The following is a 17,600-nucleotide window of genomic DNA, read 5'->3' on the forward strand; positions in this document are numbered from 1 at the left end:
CTTTGTGACCACCTGGAGGGGTGGGATAGGGAGGGTGGGAGGGAGGGAGATGCAAGAGGGAAGAGATATGGGAACATATATATATGTATAACTGATTCACTTTGTTATAAAGCAGAAACTAACACACCATTGTAAAGCAATTGTACTCCAATAAAGATGAAAAAAAAAATGGAAGAAAACATTTCAGACAGACAAAAGCTGAGTTCTATCACCATGAATGGACCAGCAGTATAAAGAACTTTTCTTCCTACTACTTTAATCTCTTTTTTTTTTAATATTTATTTATTTGGCTGCACTGGGTCTTAGTTGCGGCACATGGGCTCCTTAGTTGTGGCATGAATGTGGGATCTAGTTCCCCAACCAGGAATAGAACCCAGTCTCCCTGCATTGGGAGCGCAGCATCTTATCCACTACGCCACCAGGGAAGTCCCTACACTTACTTTTTTTTTTTTTTTTGGTTTAATAAAAAATGAAAATACAACATATTAAATTTGGGGGATGCAGCTAAAGAAGTACTTACAGGAATATTTATAGCACTTTCTATGAGGCAAGTGTTATTGGATATAAAACCACTCAAGGCTTATGAGAAAAAAAGATATTACAAGAAAATAACAACCAATATCTCTCATGAACATAGATACATGATAATAAATAACATTATAAACAAATGGAGTTTATCCCAGGAATACAATATTGGTTTAACATTTGGAAATCAATCAATGCAATCCACCATATTAACAGACAAAAAAAAACTGGATATGCTCATCTCAAAAGATGCAGAGAAATTACTTACAAAATTACCATTTGTAATGAAAACTCTTGGCAAACTAGAAATAGATAAGAGCCTCCTCAACTTGATGAAGGGCATCTATAAAAAGCCTGCATCCAACATGATACTTAATGGTGAATGGCTGAATGCTTTCTCTCTAAAATCAGGAACAAGGCAAGGATGTCTGCACTCACCACTTCTTTACAACATTGCATTGAAGTCCTAGTCAGTGCAATAAGGGTGGCAGGGCAGAGTGGTGGGGGAGACACTGAGGTTGGAAAGGAAGAACTAAAACAGTCCTTGTTCACAGTTGACATGATCATCTAAGTACAGAATTCGAAGGAATCTACTAAAAAGCTACTGGAACTAATAGGTGAGTTTATCAAGGCTGTGAGGTACAGAAGCCAATTGCATTGCAACAAACAACAAAAACATTTACAGTAGCATCAGAAAATATGAAATACCTAGGCCTAAATTGAGGGGAAAATCTACATGACCTGTACACTGAAAAGTAATAAATATTGCTGATAAAACTTAGAGAAGACTTAATAAACAAATAGCCATAAGATATTAATGGACCAGAAGACTCAATATTGTTAAGATGTCAGTTCTCTCCAAATTGATGTATACAGTCAATGTAATCACAATCAAAATTTCCAGCAGGGTTTTATGTGGAATTTGACAAGTTGATTTGAAAATTTGTATGTAAATACAAAGGAACTAGAATAATCAAAATAATTTTGGAAAAAAATTTGGAGAACTTACATTACCTCATTTTAAGACTTATTATAAAGCCACTGTAATCAAGACCTTGTGGGGGGTCCCTGGTGGAGAAGTGTTTACGAATATGCCTGTCAATGCATGGGACATGGGTTCAACCCCTGGTCCAGGAAGATCCCGTATGCCATGGAGAAACTAAGCCTGTGTGCCACAACTACTGAGACTGCACGCCTAGAGCCCGTGCTCTGTAACAAGAGAAGCCACCACAATGAGAAGCCCGTGCACCACAAGAGTAGCCCCCGCTCGCCGCAACTAAAGAAAGCCCGTGTGCAGCAACGAAGACCCAACACAGCCAAAACTAAAAATAAATAAAATAAATAATTTATTTTTAAAAAAGACATTGTGGTATTGGCATTAAGATAGACATACAGATCAATGGAACAGAATAGACAGTTGAGAAATAGACCTACACACATATTGTTAATTGAGTTTCAACACAGGTGCCACAGCAATTTAATTGGAAAAGGATATTCTTTATTTTATTTTATTTTATTTTGCGATACACGGGCCTCTCACTGTTGTGGCCTCTCCCGCTGTGGAGCATAGGCTCCGGACGCGCAGGCTCAGCGGCCATGGCTCACAGGCCTAGCCGCTCCGCACCATGTGGGATCTTCCCGGACCGGGGCACGAACCCGTGTCCCCTGCATCGGCAGGCGGACTCTCAACCACTGCGCCACCAGGGAAGCCTAGAAAAGAATATTCTTTTCAACAAATTGGATACTCAAATGCAGAGAAATGAATCTTGATCCTTATCTCGCATCATATATAAAATTCATTTGGAAAATATCATAGATCTAAATATAAGAATTAACACCATAGTGCATACAACTCAATATCAAAAAAACAAACAACCCAATCAAAAAGTGGGCAGAAGACTTAAATAGACATTTCTCCAAAGAAGACATACAGATGACCAACAGACACATGAAAAGATGCTCAACATCGTGAATTATTAGAGAAATGCAAATCAAAACCACAATGAGGTATCACCTCACACCTTTCAGGATGGCAATCACCAAAAAGTCTACAAATAATAGATGCTGGAGAGGGTGTGGAGAAAAGGAAACCCTCTACACTGTTGGTGGGAATGTAAATTGGTACAGCCACTATGGAAAACAGTATGGAGGTTCCTTAAACTAAAAAGGAGCTACCATATGATCCAGCAATCCCATTCCTGAGCATATATCCAGCAAAGATAGAAACGCTAATTTGAAAAGATACATGTATCCCAATGTTCATAGCACCACTATTTACAATAGCCAGAGTATGGAAACAACCCAAGCCCATCAACAGATGATTGGTTTAAGAAGATGTGTTTATATATATATATATATATATATATATATATATATATATATATATATAATGGAATATTAGCCATAAGAAAGAATAAAATAATGCCATTTGCAGTAACATGGATAGACCTAGAGAATATCATACTAAGTGAAATAAGTCAGAGAAAAGACAAATATTACATGATATCCCTTATATGTGGCATCTAAAAATAATACAAATGAAACTATATACAAAACAGAATCAGAATTACAGACATAGAAAAGAAACTTATGATTACCAAAGGGGAAAGTGTGGAGAGGGATAATTTAGGAGATGGGATTAACAGATACAAACTCGTATACATTAAATAGATAAGCAACAAGGATTTACTGTATAATATAGGGAACTATATTCAATATCTTATAATAACCTATAATGGAAAATAATGTGAAAAGTATGTATATATCTGAAAAATATCATAAAATAAAAGCACTTTATGAGACCTTAAAAAAATCAGAGTTAACACTATAAAATATTCAAAAGTAAGCAAACAAGAAAATCTTAGTGACTTTGTTTCTGGCAAAGATTTCTTAAATAGGACACAGAACGCAAGAAGTATAAAAGAAAAAATTGTTAAATTTCACTTCATCAAAGTTAAAAGCTATTCCTCTCCTGAAAACACTTTTGCAAAAATAAAAATGCAAGTCACAGACAGGAAGAGAACATTTGCAAAATATGTACATGATAAAAGTCTTATATTTAGAATATGTAAAAAAAACCCCTCAAAATTCAATGATAAGAATACAACCTAATTTTAAAATGGGCAAAAGATCTGAACACTCTACCAATGAATATACAGATAGCAAAAAAGCACAAGTGAACTAATGACTATCATCATTAGTCATTAGGAAAGTGCAAAACAAAACTGTAATGAGATACCACTGCATAACCACTAGAATGGCTAAAACAGTCTGTCATACCAATTATTGGCATGGATATGGAGCAAATGCAAACTGGTACACACACTTTGGAAAACAGTTTGACAGGTTTTTTTAAATTTTACAAGTTACACACATCTACTATTAAATCCAGCCATTCTACTCAGATATTTACCCAAGAGAAATAAAAACATGTCTACAGAAAGGTTGTAATGCAAGTTCATAGCTGCTTTATTTCTAATAGCCCCAAACCAGAAACAACCCATCAACCCATCAACCCAAATGTCGATGGATAAACAAATTGTGATATATCTATACAAGGGAATACTACTCAGCAGTACAAAGGAAGGAATTGTTCATACATAACAACATGGATGAAACTCAAAATAATGATGCTGAATGAAAGCAACCAGTCAAGAAAGAGTACATATTATATGATTTCATTTACATAAAATTCTAGAAAATACAAAGAAATCTAGAATGACACAAAGCAGATGAGTAATTGTCTGGAGATGAGGGTGGGGGAAAGGAGGGAGGGAAGGATAACAAAGTAGCACAAGGAACTTTGGGGGGTGATGGATATGTTTGTTTCTTTTATTATAGTGATTGGTTCACAGGTGTATACTTATGTCAAAACTGTTCAAATTGTACAGCTTAAATACAGTCTACTGTATATCACTTATACCTCACTAAGTTGTAAAAAAAAATTTAAGAACATGATCAGACAATCAGAAGATCTCCATGGAGTAATCCTTCATCTCCTGTGGTTGCAGGGTGAGTTGGAGGCAATCCAGGGGCAAGTTGAAAGGGTCACAAAGTCATAGTGCTTGCAGTGCAATCAAAAGACCTAGACAGGTCTTGTGCACTAAGCTAGCTAAGGACATTAGTGGGGCAGAAGTGGAATGCTGAGAACTGGGATGGGGATATTTGGGCAGACATAGACAAAGCTGAGAACCTTGAGCCTTCAAACTCTCCTGCTGATGGAGGAAACCCTCCTCCCTGTTTTGAGGAAACCAGCCCTTCTCTGCATAAAGGCCTTTCAATGACTGCATCTGGCTCAGTTGTCCCACACACTTATGCTGATTCTCCTTAGGATTTCCCCACAACCATTTCCTCAATGCCTCCAGTCCACACCGAGACATATCTCAGGACAGTCCAGACAGAGAGGAACAAGATCTACTCCAGGAGGAGATGACATTTATAAACCAAAAGAGTTTTGAGAATTTACCAATCCGTATTGCCAGGAGCTCAGAAGCATGTGTGAATGTGGATTCTAAGGTGTTCAGAAGTTGATTGGGCTGAATTTATTGATATGGCCACACTCACCTGAGATTAGGGATTTAATGTGCTGGCTTGAGTATCCAGAAATAAATGGTGCTTAAGGACTTCCCTGGAGATCCAGTGGTTAGGACTCTGAGCTTCCACCACAGGGGGCCACGGGTTCTATCCCTGGTCAGGGAACTAAGATCCTGCAAGCAGCACAGTGCAGCCAAAAAAAACCAAACCAAACCAAAACAACAACAGAAATGGTGTTTGGTCTGTTAGTTTGGCTCATCAAAGCCTGAATTCAACCAAAGCTCTACAGTTACAAAATGCCTGAACTTCTCTAGTATACTGTAGAAAAGGATTTCTGAAGGCTTGGGGAATGCATATGTTTGTTCCTATTACGTGCAATATGTTTAGCCACCCACTGGCTATAACCGCAGTGGGACCCAGAGGATATCCTCTTCATCAGGTTATTAAGAAATTAGGGGAGCAGCAGAATTCTTGATGAATTTGTGGTGGTTATAGACTGAAGATGACAGTGGGGAAAATTGTGATGGAATTGGTTCCTTTAGTTCACTGGGAATAATGGAACTTTGAAGTGGTAGAAGTCAGGTGGTGACACAAATTGCAGCTAAGATTCCTCCAGATGTGGTTTCTTTAATGGAGCAAATCAACACTGTCCCTAGCATTTGTTAGGCTGCTTTTGACCTGGCAAATGTGTTCTTTCCCATCCTGATCAGTAAACAAAAAGAGAAGAGTTTGCATTTACATGGAAATAACAGAGTGTACCTTTACATCTTGCTCTCAGAGCTATGTCAGCTTTCTTGCTCTTGTCCCCAGGGGCATGGTATCTCAGTTCCCATAAGACATCATGCCTGTCCTTTACGCTGGTGACCTTATACTGATTGACCATGGTGAGTAGAAAATGACAACTCCCTAGATGACTTAACAGGACAAATACACACTAGAAGGAGGGAGATAAACTTGGCAAAAAGTTAAGGGTCTGCCACATAGATGAAGCTTATAAACATTTTGGGATATCCTTTCTAAAGTGAGAGACAAGATTCTGTACCTTGCACCTTGAAGACACACAACACTCTCTGGATTTGGGAGGTAAAATATACCACATTTGAGCATGCTGCTCCAACCCATTTACTAGGTAATTAATAAGGCTAGCAGGTGCCAGTGGGACATGGTGTAAGAAAAAACCTGATAGCAGGTTCACAATGTGGTCAAACTGCCCTAGCACTTGGGCTTTATAGCCCAGCAGTCCCAACAGTATTGGAAATGTCTCTGGCAGACAGTGAAAAGTTGTATGGAGCTTCTAAAGACCCCTAATAGGAAGATCATAGCATACACCTCTAGGGTTTAGGAGGAAGGTAGTGCCTGTCTCTGTCAAAAATTATTTGAAAATTTGTTCCAGGCTTGCTACTGGGTCCTGGTAGAGACCGGAAGCTTGTCAGTAGGATACCGAGTGCTATGTGATTATGAACTGACCTGGATTTTATCTAATCCATTGAACCGTAAAACAGAGTATACAGCATCATTTCAGTATAAAGTAGATGTATATATATGAGAATGGGTCTGAGAAGGTCCAGAAGCCCAAAGGTAAGCTGTATGAGCAGGTGGCCCAGACTTCTTCAACACCTACTTATGCTACATTGACTCCTGTTCATCTCCATACTTCTGGCTTCATGAGGAGTCACTTGTGACATGTTAACAGAGGGAGAGTATATTAGGTCTAATTCACTGAGGATCTGCACAGGATGCTGGCAACATCCAAAACCAGATAGTCACTAGATTACAATCCCTCAATTGGCCCAGAAAATGGTGAAAGGATATTCTCCCAGTGAGCACAACTGGAGGAAGCTCCACTTCATATACAAGGGGGGTTGGGCTCTTATTGACTGTGGGCAGTAGCTAAAAGTCTCTCAGCTGATTGGGGACTTGGAAATAAGTTGGAAAACGTGATTAGGTCTGGGGAGAGATATACTCAGAATGGGCACTAAATATATTGGCGTCCTTGTGAATGTCCTCCAAAGGGCTTAGATAAGGCAAAAAGCTGTCAGTAGTCAGATGGATAAGATGATCCATCCCGTGGATGTCAGCATTTTCTGCCACTACTCAGTGATTGCCCAAAGTGGCCAGGGTTACAGGGATGGCAATACCATTCATTATAGAATGCCTTATCCATCATCATTTTATTACATACAACATTATCTACAACCAGGAGACCCATGTACAGCAAAGGAATTGTGGTAATGGGCTCAGAACAACAAAATACACTCATCGTTACCTAGAAACAGCTGGCTTTGACAGAATGGTGGTAAGACTTGCTGAAGCTCAGGTATAGCACCAGCTGGGAGCCATCTAGTAATAAGCCAATGCACATGAATAATAACCTTTTTTATTTCTTCTCTCTTTCCTATGTTTATTTATTCTCAAAACAATCCTCATCCATAACTGAGCTCTGTATTTCTAATTATATGGCCATTTCCATCTCAAACTCAACAGGTCCAAAACTGAATTTCTTATCTTTCGCATCATAAAAGTGGTTTCCTTTCAGTATTCCTCCTGGCCTCAGCTTATCTAGTCATCCAAGCCAGAAATGTAGATGTTGTCCTAGCCTTCTTACCTTTCATAAGCTCTTACGTGTAATCTGTCATTAGGTTCTATTAACTGTGCTTCCAAAGTATCTCCCAAGTCTGACATTTCTCTCACTCCCCACTGTAGCATCTCATCATTCTCAACTCTACTTCACCTGCCAAGTCCTTCTAATTGGTCTCTCTCTCTTTTTTTTTTTTTTTTTGCGATACGCGGGCCTCTCACTGCTGTGGCCTCTCCCGTCGCGGAGCACAGGCTCCGGACGCGCAGGCCCAGCAGCCATGGCCCACGGGCCCAGCCGCTCCGCGGCACATGGGACCCTCCCAGACCGGGGCACGAACCCGTGTCCCCCCACATCGGCAGGCGGACTCCCAACCACTGCGCCACCAGGGAAGCCCTAATTGGTCTCTTTGTCTCTAATATCTTCTCCATCTCTCTATAAAGACAGAGGTGATTTTTTTAAAACATAAATTAAATCATTTCCTTACCTGAAACATGTTAGGGAATCCCCATCACCTACATCCCACATGATATTCTTTATCCTTAGGTTGCTCTTTTCTGGCTCCAGCTACATGGCAACAAGATCTTCATCTTTTGATACTTGGCTCAAATATCTCCTTCTGAAGCCTTCCCTGACATACCTAGACATAGTTAAGCACTTCCTTTTGATGTGCCCCATAGATCTTCTATATACTCAATTGTCATGTTTTTGCAATTATCTGTATATTTGTCTGCCTTCTCCACTAGGACTTTTAGTGCCTAAAGAACAGAGATTCTGTTCTATTTCTTAATTAGCACTGGGCCTCAGACACAGTAGATGCTTAATGAATATATGTTGCTTGCTTGCTGAATGACTGAATGCATTAATCCTTATGGCTGAGTGTCGTTTCCTTTTTGTAAGGTTGCAGGGGATGAATGAGAAATTTTACTTTGTGTGCTTTGGTAATTGATGGCATTTAAACCCTTCCATTTGACTGTTGCTGAGAATCAACGGTTAACAAAATCAACAAAACCTTGATTTTTTTAACCTCTGTCTTACTAAAAGAATTCTGATTTTCACATCTATTCCTTTCCTGTGTACCTACAGATCTTAGCTCTCCTTGACCTCATTTCCAATTTCAACCTTGGTTCTTAGTAGGTCTTTGCATTTAAACTTCTCTCCCTGTCATAATATTTAGAAAAAGTTTAATTTAAACATTAAATTTTTTAGTTTAGAAAAAATATGAGAACATTTTAAAGTGAATATATTGCAATATTATTTATAAAGTCAAATTTTGTATTGTATTTGTTTTCTTTTTAAAATAGCACTCTACTTATAAAACAAGTTATGAGTATTATAAAGCGATCTTTATTCCTGATCACTATTGTATTTGAAATTCTGTTCGTACTTGCTAACTTGTTTTATGACTATTATAGACCACTCAATAGTGACTAATTTTTAAAGAGTTCAAAACAGAATTACATTATTGAAATAAGTTTTATAATTCTCTTTCAGCAAAGTATGAGAGCAAAAATAGATATTCTCTATTCCCTGAACATAACAGGCACCCATGTTTTAAATGAATGAATGAACGAATGATGGTACCCATTGGCCCAGATTTATTAATTAATTCTCATGCCACAACAAAAATGCATTTAGAAATCAAAAATGCTGGAAGGCTGGGGGTGAATGCATTTTTTTATGAATTCCTCCGTGTTTTACCTTCCCAAATATACAAACACCTAAGATTAGAGCTGGAAACCTGGATGCTGTTCCTTTTTTTTAATCTCATGGATTATATCCATTTAAAGTCTGACAAAGCAGAAACTTCATGAGTGCAGGGACATATCTTGTCACTGTCCTATTTCTTGCCACAGGATTATATAAGCCTTCTTTTATTGAATGTTTACTATGTGCTAGTCTTTGTCCTAAATGCTTTACAGGGATTTACACTTGTAAACCTCTCAAGAAAGCTAGGAGGAAGTAGTGGATTTTTTTGAAGTATAATTGATTTACAATATTATATTAGTTTCAAGTGTACAACATAGTGATTCAATATTTTTAAAGATTATACTCCATTTAATGTTATTATAAAACAATGGCTATATTTTCCTGTGCTGTACGATATATCCTTGTTGCTTATCTTTTTTTTTTTTTTTTGCTTATCTATTTTATACATAGTAGTTTGTCTCTCTTAATCCCCTACCCCTACGTTGCCCCTCCCCCTTCCCTCTCCTCACTGGTAACCTACTAGTTTGTTCTCTATATCTGTGGGTCTGTTTCTCTTTTGTTATATGCATTCACTTGTTTTAGTTTTTAGATTCCACATATAAGTGATAACATAGAGTATTTGTCTTTCTCTGTCTGACTTATTTCACTTAGCATAATACTCTCTAGGTCCATTCATCTTTTTGTAAACAGTTGAATTTCATTCTTTTTTATGGCTAATATTGCATTGTATATATATATATATATATATATATATATATATATATATATATGCCACATCTTCTTTATCCATTTATTTGTTTGTTTGGTTTTTTTAACATCTTTATTAGAGTATAATTGCTTTACAATGGTGTGTTAGTTTCTGCTTTATAATAAAGTGAATCAGTTATACATATACATATGTTCCCATATCTCTTCCCTCTTGCATCTCCCTCGCTCCCACCCTCCCTAACCCACCCCTCTAGGTGGTCACAAACCATCTAGTTGATCTCCTTGTGCTATGTGGCTGCTTCCCACTAGCTATTTATTTTATGTTTGGTAATGTATATATGTCCATGCCACTCTCTCACTTTGGACACTTAAGTTGCTTCCATATCTTGGCTATTGTAAATAACCCTGCTATGAACATTGGGATGCATGTATCTTTTCAAATTAGAGTTTTCATTTTACTTGGATTATATATACCCAGCTGTGGAATTGCTGGATCATATCGTAGTTCTATTTTTAGTTTTCTGAGGAACCTCTATATTGTTTTCCATAGTGACTGCATCAGTTTACATTTGTACAACTCTTCCCTTTTCTCCACATCCTCACCAAAATTTGTTATTTGTAGACTTTTTGATCAACATTCTGACAGGTGTGAGGTGATATCTCATCATGGTTTTGATTTGTATTTCTTGAATGATTAGCGATGTTGAGCATCTTTTCATGTGCCTGTTAGTGTTAGCCACCTGTATGTCTTCTTTGGAAGAATGTCTATTCAGATCTTCTGTTCTTTTTTTTAAATTGTATTGTTTGTTTTTTTGATATTGAGTTGTATGAGCTGTTTATATATTTTGGATATTAATCCCTTATCCGCCATATCATTTGCAAATATTTTCTCCCATTCAGTAGGTTGCCTTTTCATTTTGTTGATAGTTTCCTTTGCTGTGGAAAGATTTTAAGTTTAATTAAGTCCCATTTGTTTATTTATTTTTTATTTTTTTAATTGTTTTTTGCGTTACGTGGGCCTCTCACTGCTGTGGCCTCTCCCGTTGCAGAGCACAGGCTCTGGACACGCAGGCTCAGTGGCCATGGCTCACGGGCCCAGCCACTCCATGGTATGTGGGATCCTCCCAGTCTGGGGCACGAACCCATGTCCCCTGTATCGGCAGGTGGACTCTCAACCAGTGCGCCACCAGGGAAGCTCCCATTTGTTTATTTTTGACTTTATTTCTTTTACCTTAGGAGACATATCCAAAACACCTGCTATAACTTATGTAAAATTGCATCAAAAAGAAAAAAATACCTAGAGATAAACTTAACCAAGGAGGTGAAGACCTATACTCTAAAAACTGTAAAACACTGATGAAGGAATTTGAAAATGATACAAAAAAATGGAAATATATACCATGTTCTTGGATTGGAAGAATTAGTATTGTTAAAATGACCATACTACCCAAAGCAATCTACAGATTTAATGCAATCTCTATCAAAATACCCAGGACATTTTCCCCAGAACTAGGACAAATAATCCTAAATTTATATGGAACCACAAAAGACCCCTAACTGCCAAAGCAATCTTGAGAAAGAAGAACAGAGCTGGAGGTATCACTCTCCCAGACTTCAAACTATACTACAAATCTACAGTAATCAAAACAGTATGGTACTAGCACAAAAACAGACACATAGATGGATGGAACAGAATAGAGTGCCCAGAAATAAACCCACACACTTACAGTCAATTAACCCACAACAAAGGAGACAAGAATGTACAATGGAGAAAAGACAGTCTTTTCAATAAGTGGTGCTGGGAAAACTGGACAGCTCCAAGTAAAAGAATGAGATTAGAACATTTCCTCATGCCATACACAAAAATGAACTCAAAATGGATTGAAGACCTAAATGAAAGATCTAAAACCATGAAACTCCTAGAAGATAACATAGGCAGAGGTGGTAGTATTATGATCACCATTTGGAGGAAGAGGACACATGCTCAGAAAGGCTAGCTTATTTGGCAAAGATTATATAGCTAGTAAATTATAGAAGCAAGATTCAAAGCCAGGTAGTTTGATACCAGTCCTTGTTCTACACCACCTCTAAGCCACTTCCAATAAATGAGTGTCAAATTAATAAATTAATACAAAATTTCAGAATAGGTTAATCTTTAGAAAGGAATACCAATGTAGACCTTAAAATGGAAAACAAACAAACAAACCAAAAACCCCAGTATATTTTAATATTCCTGGTACTAACTTCTCTCTACTTAACTCATGTTCGGTGGGTGCATTCATTTATGTGCTCAGACTAATATAAGATAGAACAGTGTGCCAAAGGAGTCTGAACTTGGAGTCAGATTTGAATACTGGCTCTGATATATACATGTTTACTACTTACATGATCCTGAACAATTTCTTAACTTTTCCAAGTCTCAATTTTCTCATTCATAAAATGGGAATAAAAATAACTGTGACAAAAAAACTAAAAAGCGATCTTTTTAAAGAGAATTAAAAATTATGTATAAAAAGTACCTGACACAAAAGAAGATGTTAATATAACTCTTCCTTTTACCTCTTACTCTCGTTCCTTTTTCCCCTTCCCTTCTTGCATCCTATCTGCCATTAGCCACATGACTTTGTAAAGGTTACTCTTCCAGGATTTATTGCATCACCTATGAAACAATTTGGGTAGTTATCTCCAAGATCCTTTGACTCTATAATTCTATGATTCAGTGATTTAATACTTAGCTTTTCTTTGTATCACAACAGTACAACTTACTGAGAGGTGATTTTGAAATGAGGCTTCTCTTGGTTAGTGTGGCTGATTAAGTTCTTTTGTTTTTTCCAGATGATGCCATCACATACAACTTGGCTTAGCAGTATTTGAATTAAATTGGATGAAAACTTGGTTTACTTTGTAAATAGTTTCACAGCAATAATATAGATTAACTGCATCCACTAGCAGTCACATATTTCAAAGGATTTATATCTCCCTTCCTTTCCTCTATGTAGGTACTACACAGGAAACCTGGAGGGTAAGTCAACAAATCCTGAAACTCTAGGTTTAATTCACACAGCAACAAAAGGGCTAATAAGAGCTATCGAAGATGGTGGAATAGATTCTGTGATGGAATGGGAAGTGGATGAAGTGCTGAACTGGACAAACACACTCAACTTTGATGAGTAAGTACATGTTGCTATTCTTGGGGAGCGAGGGCAGACATCAGATATTTTTCTTTCTAATATTTCCTACTCCCATGTTGAATCTTCAAAAAAACAACTTGAATATTTATTATCTGTCTAGAAAGAAAATAAGAGGAAATGAGGGAGAAAGATAAAAAAGGGATGATCTAAAAGTAGAAAAAAGAAAAATATATTTGGGTGTTCTTTATTAACAGACTTTATTCTTATGCCTTAGTCTAAGTCTGCTTTACTTCTTACTTTGGGATATAGAAACAAGGCTAAGAACATGAAATTAATAATATAAAAATTTCCTCAGCCTGTATTCACCAATCTTCCTGTGTGGGACATTAAAATATTATAATTTTTCAGTGACATACTTCGGCCCTTGAAAAACATTTTTAGGCTATTTTGTGTGATGGAAATTTAAAAATACTTCATATAGCCATCAGGGCAGTGCAAATCAAAACCACAATAAGATCCTATTTCATACCCACAAAGATAGCTATAATTAAAAAGACATATAGTACCAGTGTTGGCAAGGATGTGGAGAAATTGGAGCCCTTATATACTGCTAGTGGGAATGTACAATGGTATAGCCATTTTGGAAAACAATCCAGCAGTTCCTCAAATGGTTAAACATAGAGTTGCCATACAAGCCAGCATTTCTACTCCTCAGTATATACACAAGAGAAATGAAAACACATGTCCATAAAAACTTGTACATGAATATTCATAATATCATTATTCATAATAACAAAGAATTAGAAACAATTTATTCATCAGCTGATGATTAAAATGTGATATATCCATACAATGGAATATTATTTGGCAATAAAAAAATGCTGATCATGCTACAACACTGATGAACCTTCTTAGTAAAAGAAGCCAATAACAAAGGACCACATATTGTATGGCTCCATTTATATGAAATGTCCAGAATAGGCAAATTATATGAAGACAGAAAGTAGATTAGTGGTTGCCTAGGGCTTAGAGATTTGTGGGGATTGGGAAGTGATGGCCAAGGGGTATGAAGTTTCTTTTTGGAGTAATGAAATGTCCTAAAATTGATTGTGGTGATGGATGCACAACTCTGTGAATACACTAAAAAGCCATTGAATTGTACACTTTAAATGGGCAAATTTTATGGGATGTGAATTATATCTCAATAAAGCTTTAAAAATATTCACTATTTACTCAGCTACAATAAAGAATGTGAATACTGCATGGATGAAGAGGAAGGAAAAATAACACAAAGATGGTGTAAGTAAAGAAACATAAGAAAAAGGAAGACATTTGGAAGAGGGAGATAAGAACATGAAATAGGAAAAATTAGGTTGACCACCATTGAAAAATAGACCAGAAAAAAGAGGCCAGAGGAAGCAGAGAACAATGAGGAAAGGAAAGAGAAGAGAAACAAAGAAAAAAGGGAAAGAATGACTAAGAAAAAAGGAAAATGAGAAAACAAGAATAATAGAAAAAAAGATAATTATGGGAAGAATATATTAAAATAAAAATAAAAAAAGATAAGAAGGAATAAAGAGCTAATCACCCATAGTAGATGTGCTAAAATATTTTTTTAATAAATAGTGAAAAGATTTTATGACTAAATAACCCCAATATCTTGTCCAGACCATAGTACTGGGATTCCTTATAGACAGTACATTTGTGGTTTCTGAGGCACTGAATACATACAGATGGTAATAATGATGCAAGAAATGACATCCAAAGAAAGGAGTCATAATGCTGTACTTTTTCCCTTCCTAAGATGGTAAAGAAAGGAGAGAGAGGTAGGGGAGGTCCATTTTGAATGAGCTTATGAGGGCAGGATAGAGAATTCTCTCAGGAAAGCTTTTGAAATCCTGCTCTAGCCTTTGCCTTATACAGTTGGCTAATTCAGCAAAGGGCCAGCTAGCTTCAGTGAAAGATTACAAAATAATCCACACCCAGTATCCTATACTCTATCACTACTGGAATACAAAAGAATAAAACAATTCAGTTCAAAGGGAAGAAATAAATGAGCAACTCAGTCTACACAAGACTTTCCCCACTATCATCCCCTAACACCCTTCTCTGGTAGGTGAAGAAGATTCCTAATGGCTTCCCTTCATGGAGAAAAGGATAAAAACAGAATAAACCAGGAAAACTTGAAGTGTTTTTTTGGTATCATATACTCTACATGTTGTGGGATAAATACATCTAGCTTTGATATGGTGAGACCTAAATAGACTTTTCTCCAATGAAGATATACAGATTGCCAACAAACACATGAAAGGATGCTCAACATCACTAATTATTAGAGAAATGCAAATCAAAACCACAATGTGGTATCATCTCACACTGGTCAGAATGGCCATCACCAAAAAATCTACAAACAATAAATGCTGGAGAGGGTGTGGAGAAAAGGGAACCCTCTTGCACTGTTGGTGGGAATGTAAATTGATACAGCCACTATGGAGAACAGTATGGAGGTTCCTTAAAAAACTGAAAATAGAACAACCATATGACTCATCAATCCCACTACTGAGAAAACCGTAATTCAAAAAAGAGACATGTACCCCAATGTTTATTGAAGCACTATTTACAGTAGCCAGGACCTGGAACCAACCTAAGTGTCCATTGACAAATGAATGGATAAAGAAGATGTGGCACATATATACAATGGAATATTAGCCATAAAAAGAAACAAAATTGAGTTATTTGCAGTGAGGTGGATGGACCTAGAGTCTGTCATACAGAGTGAAGTAAGTCAGAAAGAGAAAAACAAATACTGCATGCTAACACATATATATGGAATCTAAAAAAATGGTTCTGATGAACCTAGGGGCAGGACAGAAATAAAGACACAGACGTAGAGAATGGACTTGAGGATACAGGGAGGGGGAAGGGTAAGCTGGGATGAAGTGAGAGAGTGGCATGGACATATATACACTACCAAATGTAAAATAGATAGCTAGTGGGAAGCAGCTGCATAGCACAGGGAGATCACCTCGGTACTTTGTGACCACCTGAGGGGGGGATAGGGAGAGTGGGAGGGAGGTGCAAGAGGGAGGGGATATGAGGATATATGTATACATATAGCTGGTTCACTTTGTTATACAGCAGAAACTAACACAACATTGTAAAGCAATTGTACTCCAATAAAGATGTAAATAAATAAATAAAAATAAAATAAATAAAAAATGCAGATACCTCATGTTTCCAAATTATGTACAACCTCTATCAGTTCATTCTCTGACTTGAGCATAATTTGGCACCCACTTGGAATTGTTAGAAAGCAAGTTTTTCTACTGATCTCTAGACAACAAAAATTGCAAATGGAATCCAGCATGATTATTTGGGAATATTTCAGTAGTATTACTGACCTCAGCCTACTGATTACCTCAGGCAAGACAAGAATTTGCAAAGACCTTCCCCTAGCTGAGAGCAGACATTAGGAGAGCACCTTCTTCCCAGTGTATTTATGGTCTCCACAGTCTACTTTCCTCTTAGATCTTTGTAGTTGTCTAGATATTTGTAACTGGCTTTATAATAATACCTTATTTGATGAGAATTTCAAAGTCATTTTTCCCTTCAGAAGAATTGGTAGCCACTAATTCCTTGGAGAGTATCCTTCAAAATCTATAAACAGTTTTTGATTGTTGGACCATTAGAATGACATACATGTGTTGAACACTGATATTGAATGATACAAACCAGTTTCTTCCCAAAGGCTTTTGTGCTAGCCCCTTGTTATGACAGATGGATGCTCTCCTGGGAAGAAACCATGTACAACTTCAGATGCACAGGGCAACAATATCAATTGAGTACAATATTATTATAATTTTGAAGAATGGATTGGATAGAGCCAACTTCACTCTTGGACTCAAGGACACTGATGAGTACTGTTGCAAATTCTGTAGTATCCAGAGATACATTGCTGTAGGTGCTTAGAACATAAAGCAATGCCTGGATTGCTGTTACTGAGTCACCTACAATGCCACATAGTAGCTACTCTGCCTACTGCTGGCATTCATCCTGAGGCATTTTCAAGGGTGTATTCTCTAGCGAGATGGATGTTCCTCTTCTAGGATCTTCATATTTTTCAAACTGCATGTGAAATTTAACATAACCCATTAAGTCATCAGCAGCTGGGGTATCTTAAATAATTTCCTGATGTTCTATTAACCCTGTTGGTGAGAGCTCTCAGTGGGTAGTTTCTATGTCTGAAGCTGCCCCTTTGATTTCTAAGACAGGTAGTTATGTTGCCACTCTGGCTAGGGACTTTCCCCAGGCCATTAAGATATTAAATTTATACTCCTGAGGGATCCACGGTAGAGTCCACATATACTTTACTTTGCTAGTATCTAAAAAAAAATTTCAAAAATTTCTTAGATCAGCTC

General features: G+C 37.1%; 1 protein-coding gene across 1 annotated transcript in view; it reads left to right on the forward strand.

The window, feature by feature from the left end:
* Positions 1-17,600, forward strand: part of C8H11orf65 (chromosome 8 C11orf65 homolog) — a 108,277-nt gene that overhangs the window by 86,492 nt on the left and 4,185 nt on the right. The window contains exon 6 of the mRNA XM_065883121.1: positions 13,051-13,221. Within this exon, the coding sequence (XP_065739193.1) occupies positions 13,051-13,221 (171 nt within the window). The remainder of the gene's footprint in view (positions 1-13,050; positions 13,222-17,600) is intronic.

The sequence above is a fragment of the Phocoena phocoena genome, chromosome 8 (genome assembly GCF_963924675.1).
Source record: "Phocoena phocoena chromosome 8, mPhoPho1.1, whole genome shotgun sequence".
NCBI lineage: Eukaryota > Metazoa > Chordata > Mammalia > Artiodactyla > Phocoenidae > Phocoena > Phocoena phocoena.